The 21,546-nt window shown below is 48.1% G+C and overlaps 1 protein-coding gene across 3 annotated transcripts in view; it reads left to right on the top strand.

The window, feature by feature from the left end:
- The window catches only part of si:ch211-223a10.1 (palmitoyltransferase AKR1), a 43,551-nt gene extending 22,245 nt beyond the window's left edge, over positions 1 to 21,306 (top strand). Inside the window, exons 5-8 of one of the 3 annotated variants that reach the window (XM_041176085.1) lie at positions 4,365 to 4,527; positions 8,840 to 8,922; positions 13,282 to 13,472; positions 20,559 to 21,306. In XM_041176085.1, coding sequence (XP_041032019.1) covers positions 4,365 to 4,527; positions 8,840 to 8,922; positions 13,282 to 13,472; positions 20,559 to 21,023 — 902 coding nt within the window. In that variant the 3' untranslated portion in view covers positions 21,024 to 21,306. Of the gene's footprint in view, positions 1 to 4,364; positions 4,528 to 8,839; positions 8,923 to 13,281; positions 13,473 to 17,398; positions 17,676 to 20,558 lie in introns of those variants that run through there. The other 2 variants (XM_041176083.1, XM_041176084.1) reach the window with 2 other exon arrangements.
- The last annotated feature ends 240 nt before the right edge of the window (positions 21,307 to 21,546 follow it).

Here is a 21,546-nt window from a genome sequence, read left to right as displayed (position 1 = left end):
TATTCCCGACATTGCAGGACCACCATTTTAGAATTGGGGCTTCAGATATCTGGGCTATGTGAAGTTAAGGTCGCACTTCTTTTTAAGTTAAAAAGACATGTTTTCCCTGATGGCAAGGTTAGTGAGGGGCACTGCCCTGTGGTGACGTGAGCTCTGTAGCACAGGAACATCCTGAGAACAATCCTTGGGTTTGGATGGGCTACATCTTGCCTCGGTACTCCTGAGCTAATGAAAGGAACAGAGAAAGTGCTGTCATTCCATCCACGAGCTCCTGGTTGTCGTGTGTCACAATTCACTCAAGGAGTCGGAGTTGCTATGACGACATGAATTTTTATGACATGTTGTAGTCCAGAGCTATAGATGGTGATGGTAAAGGCTCCAGTGTCCTTTACATCACATGGCTGACCAGGGATCTCTCCTGCTCTTACCGCCTGCCATTGACGTGGGTTGGAAAGATTTACAGGTTGATGCACCACCTGCTTGGCTGCACTATGGCCATCGAGTCAGTGGGACTCGAACCCGGAATTTCTGGCTCAGAGACAGAGGTGCTACCGACTGGGCAAAAGCTTATTTGTTATTTATTCGTTCTTCAGACGTGGGCATCGCTGGCAAGGCCAGCATTTGTTGCCCCATCCCTAATTGCCCTTGAGTGGTTTGCTCATTTCAGGCCATTTCAGAGGGCAGTTAAGAGTCAACCACATTGCTGTGGGTCTGGAGTCACGTGTAGGCCAGACCGGGTGAGGATGGCAGATTTCCTTCCCTAAAGGACATTTCTTAGGTTCTCCCCGAAGGTCATCCTCTGTTAACTCCTACAGGAAAGTAACCGTTGAGTGAGGAGAGCATCCTGTTTGTCTGTCATACCCGCTTTTGGTTAATAATTTAATTCTGGAGGTTTACATGTGAAAAACTACTTAAATAGCACCCACAGAATCTTAACCCCTGCAACAAATCAGCCTCCAGGAAGGGAGAATACAGGTGGTTACTAAGTTGAAAAGTATAAAGCATTCAACAAATGGCTTAGTTAAGAAAACTCTGTCTGGGTTTCATTTCATCCTTTCATTGTAGTAAGAATATACCTGCCTCATTTCCAGAACAATTTGATGTCAAGGTCTTGGAGAGAGTACAGAGGAGATTTTCAAAAATGATACCAGGATGAGGGACTTATGTGGAGAAACTGGTGACCCTGGGAAGGGTAAAGTTAAGGTGAGATTTAATAGAGATGTTCAAGAAGATGAAGGCTTTTGATTGAGTAGAAAGGGAGAGAGACTGTTTCCACTGGCAGGAGGGCCTATAAACAGAGGACATGGATATAAGGCACATGGCAAAAGAACCAGATGTGCGGATTTTTTTAATACAGCTAGTTGCTATAGTCTGGACGTACTGCCTGAAAGGGTGGTGGAAACAGGTTCATAGAATGGTTACTGCAGAGAAGGAGGCCATTCAGCCCATCATGTCTATGCTGGCTCTCCAAAGGAGCAAGTCACCTACTGCCACTCCCTGGCCTTCTCGCTGTAGCCCTGCACATTCTTCCTTTTCAGATAATAATCCAATTCCCTCTTGAATGGCATGATTGAACCTGCCCCCACCACACTCTCAGACAGTGCATTCCAGATCCTAACCACACACTGTCTGAAAAAGTTTCTCTTCATGTCACCATTGCTTCTTTTGCCAATTACCTTAAATTTGTGCTGTCTGGTTTTTGATCCTTCAACCAACGAGAACAGTTTTTCCCTATCTACACTGTTCAGGCCCTTCGTGATTTTGAATACCTCTGTTACAGGTATGAGAGAGACAGACAACCTGCTCTGATTTCCTCCTACCACCTGTCCATAAGCAGAAGGTGTTTTAAATTAGTTTTTAAAAGAATCGGTGGTGGCATGTTTTCCCAATCGCTCAGTTTTTGTGATCCAATTTACTAATAACCCACAGAGAACTCAGCTTAGGATTAACTCAGAAGGTTCATTTATTTCACATTCAAAAAAACTTAGGGAAGGAGCGTTCGCAACATCCCACACCACAGACGCACGCAGACGCAGACCCACGCGCGCAGATGCAGACCCGCAGACACAGTCCCGCGCACACAGACAGGCGCATGCACACAGTCTGCGCGCGCACACAGGTGTGCGCAAACAGGCACACACACACACACACACACACACACAGTCAGTAAAGGAGGAAGGGAATTGAGAAAATAAGTTTTACAGTACAAGAACCACTGAAATGAATATTAGTTCACATGATTTCCAGAGTCCAGGGTCAGTGTCCAACGAGGATTTCTTTCACATAGGCATTTGAGTTCAGCTGGCTGTGGTATTAGTATTTCAGTTGGTGCTGACTGTAAGGAGAAGTAGGTACGCAACGACTGGGTCAGTTCAGTAGGTGATGGTAGGTAGTCTTCCAACAGAGACAGGCTTTAAGGTACAGGCTGTTGTTCTGCCTGGACGCAGCTGCTTCTTGGTGGATCACCAGTTGGATATTAAACAGCAGACTCCCTATTTTTCAGTTCTCAAAGGCGTAAAGGGATTTCAAAATGGTCACTGGAGTCATGTGACTTTCCTTATCCCCAATGACTTCAAAATACAGGATGTTTATCCAATGTCCAGAATTGACTTTGATTTCAGGGCAATAATATCCCAGTCATTAGTTGTTGAAAGCGATATCATCTATGTTGAGGGTCTGGTGTTTGGGAAGCCATTGTCTCGATAGACCCAGTGACTCCACTAGCAAGTTGAGCTGAGCAGATGCAAATGACATCCCTGTGGTTCCCTTTTAAAGTGGGTCTAGACAGCCCCGGGTGTGATAGGATTCTGTTAGCAGCTCTCTAGACATAATGAGATTGGATGTGCAAGCCTTCCTGGTCTTTAGTGATTATAAGAGCTCTGTACAATGAGGTGTGAGATTGCAGAAACTGAGAAAAGAATTATTTGTTCATCACTTGGTAGTACAGAATTTGAGTATTGCTGAAAAGAGAAACTTTGTCCAAGCTTTTTGTCTCGCACTCATCAGTATCCTTCCGATTGTCCTGATGAGTGCAAGATGAAAAACTTTGACACAATGTCTTTTTCTCAGCAGTGCTCAAATTCTTTTCTTGAAACTCCTGGTGTTGGTTTTCAGGCAACCCTTTGGTCAGGTGACCCGAAGTAGCCATCTTTTTGGTTCTTCAAAAAGTCAATTTTTAAAAATAGCAGTAAAGGGAAAAGCTTTGAACATATGGTGTTGGAGTTCTTATGTCAACACTTCTATCACATCTCCTCTCAACCTTCTGTTCTTCCAGGAGAACAGTCCTAACTTTTCCAATCCAACTACGTAACTGAAGTTCCTCATCCTTGGAACCATTCTCATGAATCTTTTCTGCATTCTCTGTATGCCTTCACACCCTTCATAAGTGTGGTATCCGGAGCTGGGTGCAATACTGCAGTTGAGGCTGAACCACTGCTCTACACCAGTTTCACATAAGCTCCTTGCTTTTGTATTCAGTAGTAAACCGATTGAGGCAGGCACTTGGAAGGGAGGATTTTGTACAACTGTGGGGAGAGAGAGCAGGAGACGCATATTATTTGGATCGTTCTTTCAAAGGAGCCTTTATTTTATTCATTCAGGGGATAACTGGCACGACCAGCATTTGTTGCCCATCCTTAATTGCCCTTAAGAAGAAGGTGGTGAGTCACCTTCTTAACAACTGAGTGGCTTGCTGGGCCATTTCAGAGGGCAGTTAAGAGCCAACCACATTGCTGTAGGTCTGGAGCCACATGTAGGCCAGACCAGGTAAGGCCAGCAGATTGTCTCTCCATTAGTGAACCGGGTGGATTTTTAAGACAACCTGCTAGTTGCATGTTCACCATTAGAGGGACCAGCTTTTCATCCTAGACAAAAACAGGATTACCTGGAAAAACTCAGCGGGTCTGGCAGCATCGGCAGAGAAGAAAAGAGTTGACGTTTCGAGTCCTCATGACCCTTCAACAGAACTAGTTCTGTTGAAGGGTCATGAGGACTCGAAAGGTCAACTCTTTTCTGCTCCGCCGATGCTGCCAGACCTGCTGAGTTTTTCCAGGTAATTCTGTTTTTGTTTTGGATTTCCAGCATCCGCAGTTTTTTTGTTTTTTTTCATCCTAGACGTATTTAAGAATTAAATTTAAATTCCCCCAGTTGCCATGGTGGGATTTGAACTCCCGTCTCTGAATTATTAGTCCAGGCTTCTGGATTAGTTACTAGACCAGGAACACGATCACTATGTTACTGATTAATTGACAACCCGGGCGATTGACTTGGCATTTCTGTCCTGCCCAAAAGGGCCTCTAACATGCTGTAAGGCTCTGCAAAATAATCAGCCCCCTGGAGTTTCATCTAAATCTTTTGGCTTTTAGGACTATATTACGGCTGCCTGCTTCTCCCAGGGGTCCTGAGCTCCATCGTGTTCCTCATCGCAAGCTACCTCGGGAAATATGGGGGAGCTTTCAGCGTCGTTGCTTTTGCAATCCTCGCCAGGATGGTTTTTTTCCAGTACCACCGCATCTCTCATCTGGCCAGGTAGGAATGATTTCATTCTGGACTCCCTTTCAGATCTGCAGGCCCTGAGCTGAATGTCTTCCATCCCCATAATCGCAATGTCTGACGCTGTTGCATTGAGAGCAGGCAGCACAGGTTTGCCTCGAGACGGGCGGAAGGGGGAGAGAGTTGTCCTGCTCCCCGGCACCTCTTTGCGCAGTGGAGAATGTGCGCTAAGCAACACGCAAAAGGCTATAAGAAAAACGGGGTTATCAGGTCATTTGAAAGAAGCGGATTCAGTGATACAACACAGTGAGGAAGATTATAAGGAAGAGCATCTCTTTCATGTCTTGCAGGAAAAATAAATTCTGTAGAGAAATGGTCACAATCAGAGGAGGAGATTGTCAAACCGATGCTAAAAATGCCAGAATCTCATGCAATAAAAACTGAATTTGATTTAATCGTCACGCCCAGATTGACATCTTATATTTCAAACGATTCCAGCCACTACTCAAAGTGGCTTTTCAGATGTACAGTACAGAGCAGGGAACACAGATTGATAATACCAGAGGAAGCTGCTTCCTATTCTGCCCTTTCCCCAGTGCAGCAGTGAAGCAATCGAACACACGTCAGAAGCGCATTCAAATGAAGTTGGGCTGAGCGTGTGTAAGTAAATGTGTTTTTCAGGCCATTGTGGGGATTTACTTGGAGCTGGTGTACTTCCTCCCTTCTGACACAGCGCTTGGCCAGTTCCCTGGGCAGCAGCAGGCGCATGGCGGTCTGGATCTCCCAAGTCTGGCGCTTGTTGTAATGGGCCAGATGGGAAGCCTTGCCAGCGATACGCTCGAAAATATCTTGGAGGAGATGCTGGTGTTGGGGTGAACCTGCTTCAACTCTTTGTAGATGGAGTAACTCTCCTTCCTCGACTTTCACCACTGCTCGCTGCCCTTTGCTTGACAGTTTCTTTAAGGCTTTCCTGGCTCCCTTCTTGGGAGCTGGTTTCATCTCATCAACCATCTTCAACTTCAGTATAACGAAGCCTGATTTAGGGGCTGTTAACTGGCCGAGGTACATTCAGTCACTCCGGTCAGTGTGATGTCGGGTGCGATACAGCTGGTTCCAACTTCCCCAAGCATGGGGTAGAAGGAAAGCCTCGCCCGGGTTCACAACTGTGATTAAATGTATTCCGGGAGGTTTCATCACATGACCTGCCCCCACGCTCCAGCCATTAACCAGCCAACACATCCATCCTTGTGACGCACTGCCTTCCTACGCCAATTGGAAAGCAAAACGACTCATTACCCAATTGGATGAAGCCAAACAGCTTTTCCCGACCCCACCCCAATTTTCAACATTTTTATATCTGGTAAAGAGAAATCTTCACAAAGAAATTTTTCTTTTAAACTATATTTTTAATGTCCCAGTGGATCTTTCTCCAGGGTTGCACGCAGCACTGTCCTGGAGATTGATCTTCAATTCCTGGAGACTCCAGGCTGATCCTGGAGGGTTGGCAACCCTAAGGATATGGGGTAGACCATTTAGGACTGAGATGAGGAGAAATGTCTTCACCCAGAGAGTGTGAGCCTGTGGAATTCGCTACCGCAGAAAGTAGTTGAGGCCAAAACTTTGTATGTTTTCAAGAAGGAGTTAGATATAGCTCTTGGCGTGAAAGGGATCAAAGGATATGGGGAGAAAGCGGGAGCAGGCTATTGAGTTGGATGGTCAGCCATGATCATAATAAATGGTGGAGCAGGCTTGAAGGGCCGAATGGCCTACTCCTAGTTTCTATGTTTCTAAGGTTTACCCGCTTCTGTACCTAGCCAGCCGAACCATTCCTCGCAAGTAAGTCGATTATACTGATTGTCAGTAAACTGTTGACCATGGAGACCAGATTGCCAATTCCTGTTTGGAGATATTCCTAGAAGCTTTATGTAAGATCTGCTGTTTGCACTGGCCCCCAACTCTTCCCACCTTTGGTCACCCAACATGTCTATCTTCATGCTTCCCTGCTTTCCCGCACCAATCAGAAAGTGAATAGGTTCCTCATTACCTGACTGGATGATTCTTGACTGTCAAACAGCCTCCCCCATCCCCAAATGTCTACAATCTTTTAAACCAGTAAACTAAAGTGTTCAAAGAATGTTTTTTTTTTAAAACACTTTTTTAGTTCCCCCCATGATTTTTCTCCTAAAACCTGAAAATTAGTCTTTAGTTCCTGGAGGCTTCAGGGGCAATCCAGGAGGATTAGTAATTCTTACGGGGACCAATGTAAACCAAGCTAAGATTTTGTTCTTGCTCATTGTCTGCACATGTACTTTTCAGAAGTGGCCACCAGATGGTGATCAGGAGCAAGGACTCCTGCTAACTTCAAGATAAATAAAAAGCTAAATACTGCGGATGCTGGAAATCTGAAATAAAGACAGAAAATGCTGGAAAAACTCAGCGGGTCTGACAGCATCTGTGGAGAGAGAAGCAGAGTTAACGTTTCGAGTCCGAATGACCCTTCTTCAGACTGAAGTTAACTCTGTTTCTCTCCCTACAGATGCTGTCAGACCTGCTGAGACTTTTTCCAGCATTTTCTGTTCTTACTCCTGCTGACCTCTTTTCCCTTCCCAGCCCGGTGTTTTGTAGCTCTTTTCCCCACAATCACCGAGTGTGATCTGGAAATTCCTCACAGGGTAAATGTAGGACATTTCTGAGTGCTCTGCACTACCCAGCACTTTCCACAACCTGAAGTTGTGGGTCCTGGCCATTCTGCAATTCACAACCACAATCTGAAAACCTGTACGGTTCCATGAGACACGCAGATTTTAATTTGGTTAAAATATTTTATGTTTTCTTTTTAGGTGCTCTCTGTCATTCCCACTGTGCTGCACTTCCTCTGTTTTACCATAGGTGGCGGTGCTGAGCTCAATGTCACAAGCCGCAAAACATCTTAAGGCCGTTCTATTTCTCTCCTCTTCCTCCTTGGCCAGTTTTATCTCTCTTAACCTCCCCCCCCCCCCCCCCCCCCCCCCCCCCCCCCCCCATTAATTCCTCTTGATTATATGGGTTGCGGTGCCTTCCGTGACCATTTTCATTGTGAATGTGGGCAGGATATTCAACTACAGTTGCTTCACAGTTGAGCCTGATCCTGCCGTTACCATGCACACAAATGCTCATGGTGTGCACCAACAGTTGCACACACTGCTTCTCACCCACCACTAACCACACACCCTCACTTCTAGCGCTCTCAGACCAGCAAATAGAAACAGGAATCATGCACAATTTTTCCTCTCCCTATTGAAGCAACCCCAACTACCGCCCTGGCTATGATCAGCTCATTCAGCAGTGATTAGATTTAGAGTCAGCAGCTTGATCATTTGACCCAGTAATGGCTACTGTTAATAGTATATCAGCTGTGTTTCATTGTATGCAGGTGGAGGTTATTAATTGGTGTTTTACTTGAGCACATTTAAGGAAATACTTATTGAAACTGTCTGTGGTTGAGTTAGGAGGTACACACTTGTAATGATTCGCTCGAAATAAAACACCTGGTTTCTGGAATAGTGAAGGCTGATTCTGGAGCCAATCTTTACTCAGTCTTCTGTTTTATTTAGAGCGGAATCTTACAAGTGTGTATCTCCTAACTCAACCACAGACAGTTTCTTGAAGGTGTTTTGCCTTCAGGGAAAAAAAAATGTCAGGCAATTTTTTATTCATTGCATATTGTATTAAAGGCATCGTCATGTCACTTGTTCATCACTGCGTTACACGCACTGAAAATGGCATACTATTCTTGTGGGCTCTCTGTCTGTCTCTCTCTCTGTCTGTCTCTCTCTCTGTCTGTCTCTCTCTCTGTCTGTCTCTCTCTCTGTCTGTCTCTCTCTGTCTGTCTCTCTCTGTCTCTCTCTCTCTGTCTGTCTCTGTCTGTCTCTCTCTGTCTGTCTCTCTCTGTCTGTCTCTCTCTGTCTGTCTCTCTCTGTCTGTCTCTCTCTCTCTGTCTCTCTCTCTCTGTCTCTCTCTCTCTGTCTCTCTCTCTCTGTCTCTCTCTCTCTGTCTCTCTCTCTGTCTGTCTTTCTCTCTCTGTCTCTGTCTGTCTTTCTGTCTCTGTGTCTCTCTCTCTCTGTCTCTCTCTCTCTCTCTCCCCAAGTAAGGCAGATTTCAAGGTTGCTGCCTAGAGACAGTGGTCCATCAAAGTTAGTGTGCAAGGTAGTCAGGTTTCAGACCTTATATCCTGGCCTGAGGGTTGGTGTCTCACTTTTAATTAAAAACACACATATTAAGATATTGCTGTTGAGCCTTAGGGCGTGAGAGAAATGAGATCAGGTGTACAGCTTAACACTAACACTGTCTTTATTTCCCCCCGTCACAGGTTACCAAACCCAATGTATGTCGGCACCTTTGCTGCTGGGATCTTTCACTCGTTATACTGCTTCTACTACAAGATCCTGCCTGATATCCTTTACATGCACCATTGTATTTATCAGAGTTTTAAAGTGATGGGTCAGTAACCTTCATGCTGCCAGTATGTGGATTATTCAGCCTGGTCCTAGTACACCCAGTGTATAAGTTTCACTGTGAAAGTGAAAAGCAATCATTTTGCTTTGGGAACAGGTTTAGTTTCCACAGTGGTGTTACTCAACACAAACTGAGGTTAGAAAATTCACACCCTAAATCCCATCAAAAATACTCAGGGCTTAAGTAGCCTGCATACATTTGGAAAATTGTGCAATTGAAATAACAAAATAAATGGGCTCTCCATCTCTCTTCCCCCACCAGTCCTTCTCCAGCTCCCCCCTGCCCCCCCACACTCTCTCTCTCTCTCTCTCTCTCTCCATTTCCTCCCTCTCTGCCTCTGTTTATCTATCTAATGAGCCACCATGCCTTACTTACTCTGCCACCCCAGGCTCTGTATTCTCCTCAACAGGCTGGTACCCTGCAGTGCCAAAGAACTGATCATTCATGTAGCAGGACCTTTGTGAAACAAATACAGAAGCAGCAGAGTCCTGGCACTTGGAGCCGGGCTGGTTTTCATATATCGCCCGATCTCCATGTTCCAGGTGAAAGGTTCCGTTAGATATGGCTCAGCAATCGCACATTCCAACCTCTGCATCAGATGTTTGTGCTTTCAAATGCCAACTCCTGAAACCTGAACACACAAATCTAGACTGCCACTTTTGGGAGTGCTGCACTGTTGGAGGTGTGACATTAAACCAGTGCCCTGTCTGCCCTCTCTGATGGGTATAGAAGATTCCATTGCACTATTTTAAAGAAGGGGGGAGTTTTCCCTGATGAAATATTTATACATAGAAACGTAGAGAATAGGAGCACGACATCATGCAGCCTGTTCTGCCATTCAATATGATCATGGCTGATCCTCTATCTCAACGTCATACTCCTGCTCTCTCCCCATACCCCTTGACACCTTTAGAATCCAGAAATCTATCTATTTCCTTCTTAAATATATTCAGTGACTTGGCCTCCACAGCCTCTGTGATAGAGAATTCCACAGGTTCACCACCCTCTGAGTGAAGAAGTTTCTCCTCATCTCAGTCCTAAGTGGTCTACCCCGTATCCTGAGACTGTGACCCCCTTATTCTAGACTCCCTCCAGCCAGAGGAAACATTATCCCTGCATCCAGTCTGTCCATCCCTGTCAGAATTTTATGTTTCAATTAGATCTCCTCTCATTCTTCTAAATTCCAGTGAATACAGGCCTAGTCAACCCAATCTCTCCTCATACAACAATCCTGCCTTCCCAGGAGTCAGTCTGGTGAACCTTCACTGCATTCCCTCTGTGGTAAGGAGACCAAAACTGCACACAATACTCTAGGTGTGGTCTCACCAAGGCCCTGTATAGCTGAAGTAAGACATCCTTGTTCCTCTACTGAAGTCCTCTCGCAATGAAGGCCAACATACCAATTGCCTTCTTAACTGCTTGCTGCACCTGCTTGCTTTCAGTGCATGGTGTACAAGGACACCCAGGTCCCTTTGTACATCAGTATTTCCCAACCTATCACCATTTAAATAATACTCTGCCTTTCTGTTTTTCCTACAGATGTGGATAACTTCACATCTATTCACGTTATATTGCATCTGCCATGAATCTACCCACTCACTCAACATGTCTAAATCGCCTTGAAGCCACTTAACACCCTCCTCACCACTCACATTCCCACCAAGTTTCGTGTCAATATTGCATTGCTGTTTGTAGGAGCTTGCTATGCACAAATTGACTCCTCTGCTTCCTACATGATAACACTGACTTCACTTCAAAAAATACTTAACTCAGTTTAAAGAGCTTTGGAACATCGAAATATTTTTATTCTTTCATGGGATGAGTGTTGCTGCCAAGGCCAGCATTTTTAAAATCTTTTTTCATGGGATGTGGGTGTCGCTGGCTGGGCCAGCATTTATTGGCCATCTCTAATTGCCCTTGAGAAGGTGGTGGTGAGCTGCCTTCTTGAACCACTGCAGCCCATGTGGTGTAGTTACACCCACAGCGCTGTTAGGGAGGGAGTTCCAGAATTTTGACCCAGCGATAGTGAAGGAACGGCCGATATATTTCCAAGTCAGGATAGTGTGTGGCTTGAAGGGGAACTTGCAGGTGGTGGTGTTCCCATGTATCTGCTGCCCCTGTCCTTCTCCATGGTAGCGGTCATGGGTTTGGAAGGAGCCTTGGTGAGTTTCTGCAGTGCATTTTGTAGATGGTGCGCATGCTGTCACTGTGTGTCGGTGGTGGAGGGGGTGCCAATCAAATTTTGTGACTCTCAAACAAAAGTAAAATGAATGGGGGTGTCCCATTGGTCTGATTGTAAACCAGGAGACCTGACTCTGAATCTTGATAGAAACATCACAAGGTAAATGCAGCTGGGGGGTAAAATATCCAAGAAAGGGAAGCTTTTTAATCTGTTCACCACATCACACAAGAGCTCCTTAAAGTGGATAAGCATAGACATGATCTATGAACTGAAATGACACACAAGCATGATAATACCTGCATGAATTGATACAATAAACTCGAGGGGGGAAAACAGACCGAAGGAATGAAACAAAATAAACTTTTAAAGGAAGATGCAACATTTAGTTATCCATTTGACCTGCTTCCACATGTTGCTAACCTGTCAAATGAACATTTAGCAGTAGTCCGGATTTTGTTGCTATGTCACAATGTTTCTGATTGCTTCAGACAGTCAGTTTTATTTTAAGGAGCCTGAGTAACACCATTCTAATACTAGATTAATGTTGGGGAATGTGAATCAAGAGGTTGATGGGTCATATAAAATCTCTAATTGCATGGATACATCACAGTGTTTATTTACTCTCCAAGCAACCAAGGGACTCTGAACTAATGTATGTTCAAGAAGACCACAAGCCTTCATCTCCCTTCTTTCATCAGTACCACCTTCTGCTGAAACCCTCAAATTGCTTTTGTTACCTGTGGTTTCGAGTGCACCAGTCCCCTTCAAGCTCAGCTAATCCCAAACCTCTGCTGACTGTACCCTATCACGTACCAGGCCTCACTTCCTCCCACTACCCATGTCCGCATTGACCAACATTGGCTCCTGGTCCCAATGCCTACAATTTACAATTCTTATCTGTGTCTTTCTGTCCATGGAATCTTTGAATGATGCAGTGCAGAAGGAGGCCATTTGACCCATTTTGCCCCTGCTGGCTCTGTGATGGATTTATCCAATTAATCGCTCTTCCCTGCTCTTTTCCGCTGGCCCTGTCATCGTTTTTAGCTCTTTGAGTATTTATCCAGTTTCCTTTTAAAGGTTACTATTGCATCCTCCACCCTTTCAGGCAGCGTATTCCAGATCGTAACAACCCTGGGGAAAACAAAGCTTTCTCATGTCGCCTCAATTTCCTTTACCAGTCACCTTAAATCGGCGTGCTCTGGTTACAAACCTTCTGCCACTGGAAACAGTTACTGTAGTTGCCCCTTTTTTACTCTCTCAAAGCCCTGCATGATTGTGATTGTTTTTGTTAAATCTCTCCTTGGCCTTCTCTGTTCCTCTGACCTTGGCCTCTCCTGCGTTCCCCCACTGCCTTCATAGCTGGATGAACCTTCAGCTACTCAGGGCCCACACTCTACGGCCGGGATATTATGGTCCTGCCGAACTGAGTGGAGATTTAAATGGCTTGCCACATCCACCGGTGGGGGGAGACATAACGTGGCAGGGCCGTCCAATCATGTCCAGTAATTCCCTCCCAAACTCCTTCCGAACACCAAGCTGACCCTTTCCGATCGAACATTTGGGCCATTCCTCCTAACCCTGCTTCACCCGATTGGTTCAGCTCTTCACAGTCCACGACACACTTTTTGAAGTATCGTCACCGGTGCCAAGTGGGAAATTTGGGCACAGCAAGCTTCCACAAAAGCTAATGAAGTAACAACCAGATAACCTGGCTTTAGACGCTATCAAGCAAAAATGCTGCGAATGCTGGAGATCAGAAATAAAAACAGAAAGTGCTGGAAAACTCAGCAGGTCTGGCAGCATCTGTGGAGAGAGAAGCAGAGTTAGCGTTCTGAGCCCAATATGACTCTTCATCAGGACTCTGACGACCTGAAATGTTAGCTCTGTTTCACTCTCCACAGATGCTGCCAGACCTGCTCAGTCTTCCCAACATTTTGTGTTTTTTAAAAATCTGTTTTAAGTGCTGGTTGAGTGAAAAATTGTTGGGCAGGGCACATCTGTGAAAGACTGTAAGTTGTTTCTGTGCATTCATACTGCTACACCGTCGTTAATGTTGCCAAGAGTCCCTGGTGGGACTGCAAAAGGTGCGGAAGTTATTCCTTGACTGATGAGACTTCTGTGGCCAGATAAGCTACTGCTGTGGTGCATGACTATGCTGGCCACCACCTTGCTGTGGATGTTTAAGGAGCTGTTAACCAGGGACCCAGGGAACCTGCAGAAATCTGGCTGTGAAGCAGAGTACTCAACGGTCACTCAGCTTATCGAGGCAAATCAGAATCCGTCCAGGTTCTGTATCTACTGTGAGGTAATGACTGTGACAATGGAGCCTATTTTCTATTTATATTGCTTGGAGTGCAAACACACTTAAACACTGACATTTTTCAATTCGCTGCAGAATTGAACTGTTCTGCATCTAGGGAACTGGAAATTGTCAGCAACCCCGGCACTGCAGTGCCCCTCGCTGTTGAGCTCAGTGATAAACTAGAGAGTTTAAAGTCACGTAAACAGTAACCCCTGAAAATTCACAGGGTCCTTATTCATTCCTGAGGAACATGGACATCACTGGCAAGGCTGACATATATTACCCATCCTTGGATGCCCTGGGTAGCAGCTTATTATGACCAAGTGGCTCACTACAGCAAAGCTTTGAGCTGACCATACACACATACGAATTAGGAGCAGGAGTAGGCCAGTCAGTCCCTTGAGCCTGCTCCGCCTTTCAATAAGATCATATATTGCCCATCCCTGGTTGCCCTGAGTAGCGGCCTAATATAAGCAAGTGGCTGGCTACAGCAGTGCTTTAAGCTGATTCTCATGATAGTTCAATTTCCAGATTTAAAAGAACATCAGGAATAGCAGCAGGGGTTGATCATTCAGCCCCTTGAGTCTGCTCTGCCATTCAATATGATCAACACTGATCTCCTGCCTCAACTCCACTTTCCCACCTGCTCCCCATATCCCCTGACCCCTGAGAGACCAAAGGTTTGTCAACCTCAGTCTTAAATATATTCAGTGTTGGCGCATCTACAACTCTCTGGAGCAGAGAGTCCCAAAGATTCACAACTCCCTGAGTGAAAAAAGCTCTCCTCATCTTGCTCTTTAAATGATTGCCCATGCCCTTATCCTGAGACTGTGCCCCTGTGACACCCCAACCAGGGCAAACAACCTCTCAGTATCCACCCTGTGAAGCCACTTCAGAATCTTGTATGTATCAATGAGATCACCTCTCATTCTTCTAAACTCCAGAGAATATGGACCCAGTTTGCTCAGCTTCTCATCATAGAACCAACCCTTCATTCCGGGAACCAATTTAGTGAACTTTAGCCACATTGCAGCCAAGGCAAACATCCTTGGAGGTCAAAACTGTGCAGGGTATTCCAGGTGTGGTCTCACCAAAGCCCTGTAGAATTGTAGCAAGACTATCTTGTTCTCGTACCCCAATCCCCTAGCCATAAAGGCCATTTGCTTTCCTAATTGTTTGCTGTAATTGCATGCTAACTTTCCGTGTTCCTTGTATGAGCACACCCGAGTCTCTCTGATCGTTAATGTTCCGATGTTCCGTGCCTTTTAAGAACTATTCTACTTCTGTATTCTTATTATCAAAGTGAATAACCTCACACTTCCCCACGTTATACTCCATCTGCTACTTTGTTGCCTGCTCGCTTAACCTTTGTTTTTTGGGCACCAGGTTTAAATTGTGCGTCGTCCCTTGGCACTTTTGCCATAATGTTCCAAACAAGGAGCCAGTTTGGTCACTAGGACCAGCAGGGATTAAATTCCCTTCTTCCAGGGCTCCACGCTGATCCTGCTTCGCGCCCACACACACGCAATTGCAAAGCTGCGGTTTCTCGCAAACCCTTGGCCGTGGCTGATCTCTGGCGACTTGAGACCCGGGGCAAAATTCTTAGCTCGGTGGGCGGGCATGCGCCCGGCCCGCTCGAGCGTGAAGTCACGCGTGTTGACATCAGGCGAGCGCCCCGACGTCAACGCTCCGTCGCAGGCTCGTTCCGGCCTTGATCGCGGGTGGCTTCCCAACCCAGCCCACCCGACACGGGCTAAGTTCTGCCCCTGAGTTCTGGGAAGGACTGGGAGAGATTTTATCAGCCTGGAGAATGGGTGTCTGTCAGGTGACCTCATTGAAGATTGTTGAAGGAATGGAACAGAAGGAGAAAATAGTAAATCCTGGGAAATAAGGATACCGGTGCGAACTGGTCTTATTTACCTTTAAAATGGAACCCAGTAAAACTGGGAAATGAGAGTACTGGTCCCAACTGGCTTTTCCTTCTGGGATGTTCCGAATATTGTCAAAATTAACAGGAGAGGACAGGCCACGGAGGTACAGCTTCTATGTAACAAGAGGAAACTTTAGGAACAGATATTGGGACACTCTCAGATCGAGGCTAATCAATGCATCCAACATGTTTTCTATGTTAAGGGTGCTATATAAAGCTAGCGCTGTTGAAACTTATTGGAATCAGTGTTAAGCCCCTCCCCCTTGCGATCAGCACCACCGGTGCCTGTGAAGGGTTAAATTGGCCAGGTCATCTCAAAGGGCCGCAGTCCTTCCATTCTGGCCCAGCTGCCAATTGATCCCCATCAGCCTTCAGGTCGGCTGAGACTCCGGCCTGGGGGCTGGTTCGAAGATCAGGAGGCTCACCTGGTGACACGTGCGCCAGGAAACCCTGAGGGAGGCAGTGTTGAGCCAGCCGAGCTCGGGGAAAGCTTCACCGTGTTTCTTTGGAGGGTTTCTGAAGGGGCCGGGAGAGGCAGGAGTGCTCCTCCGGTACCCGGAAGTAATCCGTCGGCCTCTCGGCTCTCCCTCTCTTTCCCCCAAACCGGCATATGTTTGGGAATCGCTCCCCCCCACCTTCCCAGCACTTACCTTATGCTGGGGACCGTTCCCCAGTTCCCACCGTGATTTCCGCTGGCGCATTCTGACTGTGACATCGCTTCCCGCGGGCTTTAGAATGTTAAAATGGGGCCTCGCTTCCTTCCCAACTTCCTGGTGCGCTGCCAACTTTGCTTCCCCCGACACACTTGGTCCCAACCCCAGTAAAATCTGCTCCTTTCTCTTCGGGCAGAATTGTCCAGTCCCATTGGCGCCGGGCATCATGGGGGGGCAGTGGGGGACAGTTCAGCATGAGGGGGCAGAAATCACATTCACGCCATCGTGAAACCAGTTTGCGATCGTCCAATCCATCGATGACAGACTGCGTTCCCCGCTGCTGCACATCAGGAACCTAATTCCCATTATAAGCCCTGCTCACTGGAAGCATCCACCACCACCACCACCACCAACACCCCCCAGTGGATCATCCGGACATCTAATGTGCCTCACAACGGTATGTAAGCAACGTGCGCCCGGCAACCCAAACTTCAAGGGAAACTCGGAGGTGAGGGAACACAACCTCGTGTAGCACCTGCAAGCATCTCCCGCAGGACACCAGGGAAGAGGCACTGCGCATATGGTGGGGGGTGGTGAGGGACAGGCAAGTCATTTTTCCCGGCTGGTTCTCAGTACAGTGCCGGGGCAAGGGCTCCAGTGCGGGTCAGGCTGGGGGGGCAAGGCAGCACAGACTGAAGGAAATACTCAAGCGGATGTTGAGGGTGGGGGAAGGGAGGGTTGACGAAGGGGCTGTGCACTGGGAAAAGCTGGTCAAAAGTGAGCATTCTTCCTCTGCTGGGACTGTACAGCTGCAGCTCCATTGACATGTTTGGAGTCGGGCCTCTGAAGATTTTGCGCCCACTCAAGCGGCGCAAAAGCATGAAAATGTCACCAAGCGCTCCAGAACCATTCACCCCTCAGGCACAGACTGCAAATTAATGTGTGTTTTAGGGGGCAACAGAGCATTTGGCCTACTGGGCAAGCTGCAGAATCCCCTTGTGAAAGGCGGCCATGGCACAGTCACTGCTGGAGGTGCTCACAGCCCCTTGTAATGTCTTCATTAAGGTTTGGACCAGTATCCCTCATAGTTCCAGTTAACAGCGCAGACTTGCAGTGCCGGTTAGGAGAATGTCTGCGCCTGAGCTGAGAGCTCAGTATGCGGTCCAGTAGCTGAAGCTATTGCCAATCGGTCAAGTGGATTGGGGCAGGGGTGGGTGGAGTTTCGGACAACCAATGAGCGCTCTACACACAGGCCATCCAAGCACTCTCCTGCACTCCAGACTTAACCAAGAGAGGTTCTTAGGACACATATGCTAACCCACGCGTGTATCTCTTTGATCCTACAGGAGGGGAACATCAGAATCATGGAGCCTGGTGATTTAGCATCTGCCTCATGGCTTACAGAGACCAGGGATGAAGAAGACGAGTGTGGCAGAGGCGCCTGGTTCAGCAAAGGGAGGAGCTCCTATCTCAAGCTGAAGGGGCGGCAGGGCCTGCTGTGTACGCAGCTGAAGACCCACAGAGAGCCGTAGCTCGTAGGCAACTCACCAGACCCAGGGTCTATAGATGGCGCCTCTCATTCCTGCAGATGACTGAGAACCAGTGTCGCTGAAGACTGTGCATGTCTAGGGAACTGGTCAGTCACATATGCCACCTGCTGCAGGATTTGGCGCCATGGGGACATTGAGGGCATCCACTGCCAGTGGCCGTGAAAGTGACTGTGGCACTAAATTTGTACACCTTTGGCTCCTTCTGGGGCTCTACAGGTGACCTGTGTGGGATCTCGCAAGCCTCCACACACAAGTGCATCCAGGAGGTCACAGATGACATCTTCACAAAGGCACAGAACTTTGTGCATTTCACCTGAAATCAGGAAGCAGGAGCACTGGGATTTGCACAGATCTCTGGCTTTCCATCAACTGCACTCACCTGGTGCTTAGATCTCCATTGGCATCAGTCAACTACGTCAACCACAAGGTTCAGCTGGTGTGCGACCAACACAAACACATCCCACAGGTCTGTGCACAATTCCCAGGGAGTGTCCATGACTCCTACATCCTCAGCAGGTCTCAGATCCCTGACGTCTTCCAGGTTCCACAGAGGCTGCAGAGTTGGCTCCTCGGGGACAAGGGCTACCCAGAGAGGCCGTGGCTGATGATGCCTGTGCGGCGGCTTCAGACTGCAGCAGAGCGACGATATAACCATTCTCAGGACACGACCCGGACTTCAGAGCAAACGATAGGTATCTTGAAAATGAGGTTTTGGTGCCTTGTCAGGTCCGGTGGAGCACTGCAATACAACTGCAAGTTGTAGAATCCCCTTGTGAAAGGCAGCCATGGCACAATCAGTCCCCAGAGGGTGTTGCGCATCATCATCGCTTGCTGCGTGCTGCACAACCTGGTGCTGCGACGGGGGGGTGGACCTGGCTGAGGAAGAGACGGAGGAACTGGAGGTCTCCTCCGACGCGGAGGACGTCGAAGGGGATGACAATGATGATGGTGATGAGGTCCTCGAAGATGAGGATGGTCGCACTGGCCAGACGAGGCAGACGCACTCAGGAGGCCCTCACGGCCGCAAGATTCATGGAGGACGATGCCGAGATGCAGTGAGGACAGTCCTGACATCCTCACCTTGCATCTGTGACTGATTGACTCCTGTGTGGCTGATGGCAGCGCACATACCCACAGTGCTCAGGCTCACGTCATGGAGACGCAGCGGCGACCCTAATAGTCACTCGATTCCAGGAGGATGATGGCAACATGCAGCGAGAACACTCCATAGATCTTCAGACAGCCTCTATGAATGTCTGACTCCTGCCTGGCTGAGGGCAGCTTGCTTGCGCTCTGATCAGAATCGTATCGTGGTGTCATCAGATTCTTCCTCTGAGGTGTCTTCAGGGCTTGAGTCGAGAACCTGGCTCGTGACCCCCTTGGCTGCTTCCCAGATGTGCCTGTGAAAGTGAGGAGAGATCATCAGTGCACGGCAGGGACCTGCGGAACAGGGGAACTCACTCACAGCATGGTTATCTGATGGATGTTGCGTTGCAGGATTCTCACTTGACTGAGCCGCGCCGACCTCACTGTTAGCACAGGAACGGTCCAGGTCATCGCCGGCCAGCTGGATGTCTCTATTTTCACAGTCTGTGAGGGCCTTGATGTCGGGCATTCCTCCACCGGTCTACAACCTCTCCCTTTTGCCGTGTGCCAGCTTGTCCTGCATGAATACAGATGGAGAGAGTGTAAGTGGGACACCTGCCAGGCCAGAGGAGAAGGATGTCTGGAAGGTGTGGATGGTGAGTGGTGCCATGGATGGGGTGAGGACATGATCCACAGGGCAGATGAAGGTGTGTGTGAGACAGTGAATGGTGATGTTCCTTGAACTGGCAGTGAGTGAGGTCCCTGTGGATGTGTTGTGGGCTGTGAGTGTGAGAGTTGAGAGTGGTGAGAAGAGTGACTTATCTTGACGGAACAGAGGAGATCAGGTAGCTGAGGTAGATCAGCCATGATCTCATGGAATGGCCAAGCAGGCTTGATGGGCCGGATAGCCCACTCCCGCACCTAGTTCTTATCTCTTACGATGATTCATTCTGCTTGGCAGTGGGTGGCTGTCCTCTTTTGCAGGGTGTTGGCACTGACCACCACTGCCACCGCCTCCCATGCTGGATTGGTGACCTTGCTCGCTGGCCTTCGCCCAGAGCAGGGGTACAGGACTTCACAGCGGGACTTCCACTGCATCCAGTAGGCTGTGTCCGGGAGAGACGTCGCTAAATTTGGGGGCAGCGTGTTTCCGCCCTTTGGCAGCCGAGGCTTGGCAGCAGCTTCCGATCCCTCGGGGAGTGCCGGCTCTGTGCCTGTCTGCCCTTTCAATATGGCTGCCGGGTTACTGAGGGCCTGAAGTGATGACGGGGCGGGCGAATCAGAGGCAGCACTGCCGGCAATCCGGCGTGTTTCCCGCGAACGCGTGAGGTGGGACGCATCCGGAATAGGACGATAAGGCGTGAAAAGCCGCCATTGCGGCCAACGGGTAAAACCGTTTTTTCCACGCCCGCTACTGCACTTAGTGCAAATCTGGGATGATCGTGGCCTTAACATTCCCCGTGGAGGGGAACATGGCTTTCTTAACCAATAGAAATCTTAGACTGGGAGCAAGCGTGAGCAGGTATGAGTTTACCCTGGATCATTAGGATTGCCAACATTCCATGTTTGACCTGGAGTCTCCCAAGTATTAAAGATTAATCTCCTGGTCACTGCTGTGAGGAAAAATCATTGGGGTGTTATAGAAGGGTCTTTCTCGTTCTCTGTGAGAACTTCAGTTATAAGAATATTGGGAGGTGGGGAAAGGCTGTTTGATAGGGCGGAGCAGCTGAAAGAAGGAGATCATGTGATGAAGCCCATCCAATCAGAGATGGCAACCGTGCGGCCTTTTTGAAAGTTCATTTTTACTGGAGGGTGAGGAGGGAATAGATACCGTTTTATTCCTAAATGCTATTTTGTTTGTCCATTTTAGGTCATTCAGCCAGAACAAACAAAGCACTGTAGACTCTGCAACACCTGCATGGTCAACTTTGACCACCATTGTCTCTTCCTCATGAAATGTGTGGCCCGAGATAATCAGCGACTCTTCGTCCTGTTCCTCTTGGAAGTCTTCGTCTGTCACCTGACCTTCACGGCATCGGCTCTGTATTGCCTGAACCTTCGATACGGACTGAACCTCGAGGTAGCCCAGTCCGTTCTCAGCCTCGAGTCCTGGGTGGTGGGACTGGCCCTGATGAACTTGGCCACCGCCGTGTGGGAGCTGATGGTCCTGAAGGATCAGCTGGTGACCATCTCCACAAACTCCACGACCACCTTCACGCATAGGCCAAACGCCACAGCCTACTCATGGGGTCGCCGTTTGAAAAATGTCACGACGTTCCTCCTCACCGGGATCAGGCTGCAGAGCAGCCAGAGAAATTTCTCCAGCCAGTTCTAAACTGTTCATTGTCATTGTCCTTTAAAGTTACAACGTAGCCCTTGATTTAACAAATACTGACCATCAGTGAAATGGAGTTACAGATAAACAGGTCACAGTTACGAATGAAGACTGTACTAAGAATGATATAGCTGGCTGACTCATCATAGGTCACTGCTTCCTGAACTTCTCCCATTGTGATGCCAACTCATTGCTTTTAAAACGACGTGAGCCAGACCGACTTGGGTGCGGTGCTGGGAATTGTGGGGGTGGGGTTGGGGATGTGGTGTTGTGACAGAATTAAAATCATTTCTGTTCGAGCGGTGAGTTTTCTATGCTGGTTGATACATGGAGCGTACCTCGGAGTACTCACATTTGTCCCGCTCCACAGACAAGTGTACCGTGCATTAAACAAGGTGCCCCCTCAGGGAATGGGCAGTTAGAATTCAGGCTGCACCGGATGCTAGCGGTACCGGTGACAGAAACACCGCTGCCTCCCCCCCTCCGCTCCCCGCCCCTGCCACCCACAGCGTCCTTCCCGAGG

Source organism: Carcharodon carcharias, chromosome 28 (genome assembly GCF_017639515.1).
Source record: "Carcharodon carcharias isolate sCarCar2 chromosome 28, sCarCar2.pri, whole genome shotgun sequence".
Lineage (NCBI taxonomy): Eukaryota > Metazoa > Chordata > Chondrichthyes > Lamniformes > Lamnidae > Carcharodon > Carcharodon carcharias.
This window is presented reverse-complemented; position numbering and strand designations above follow the sequence as displayed.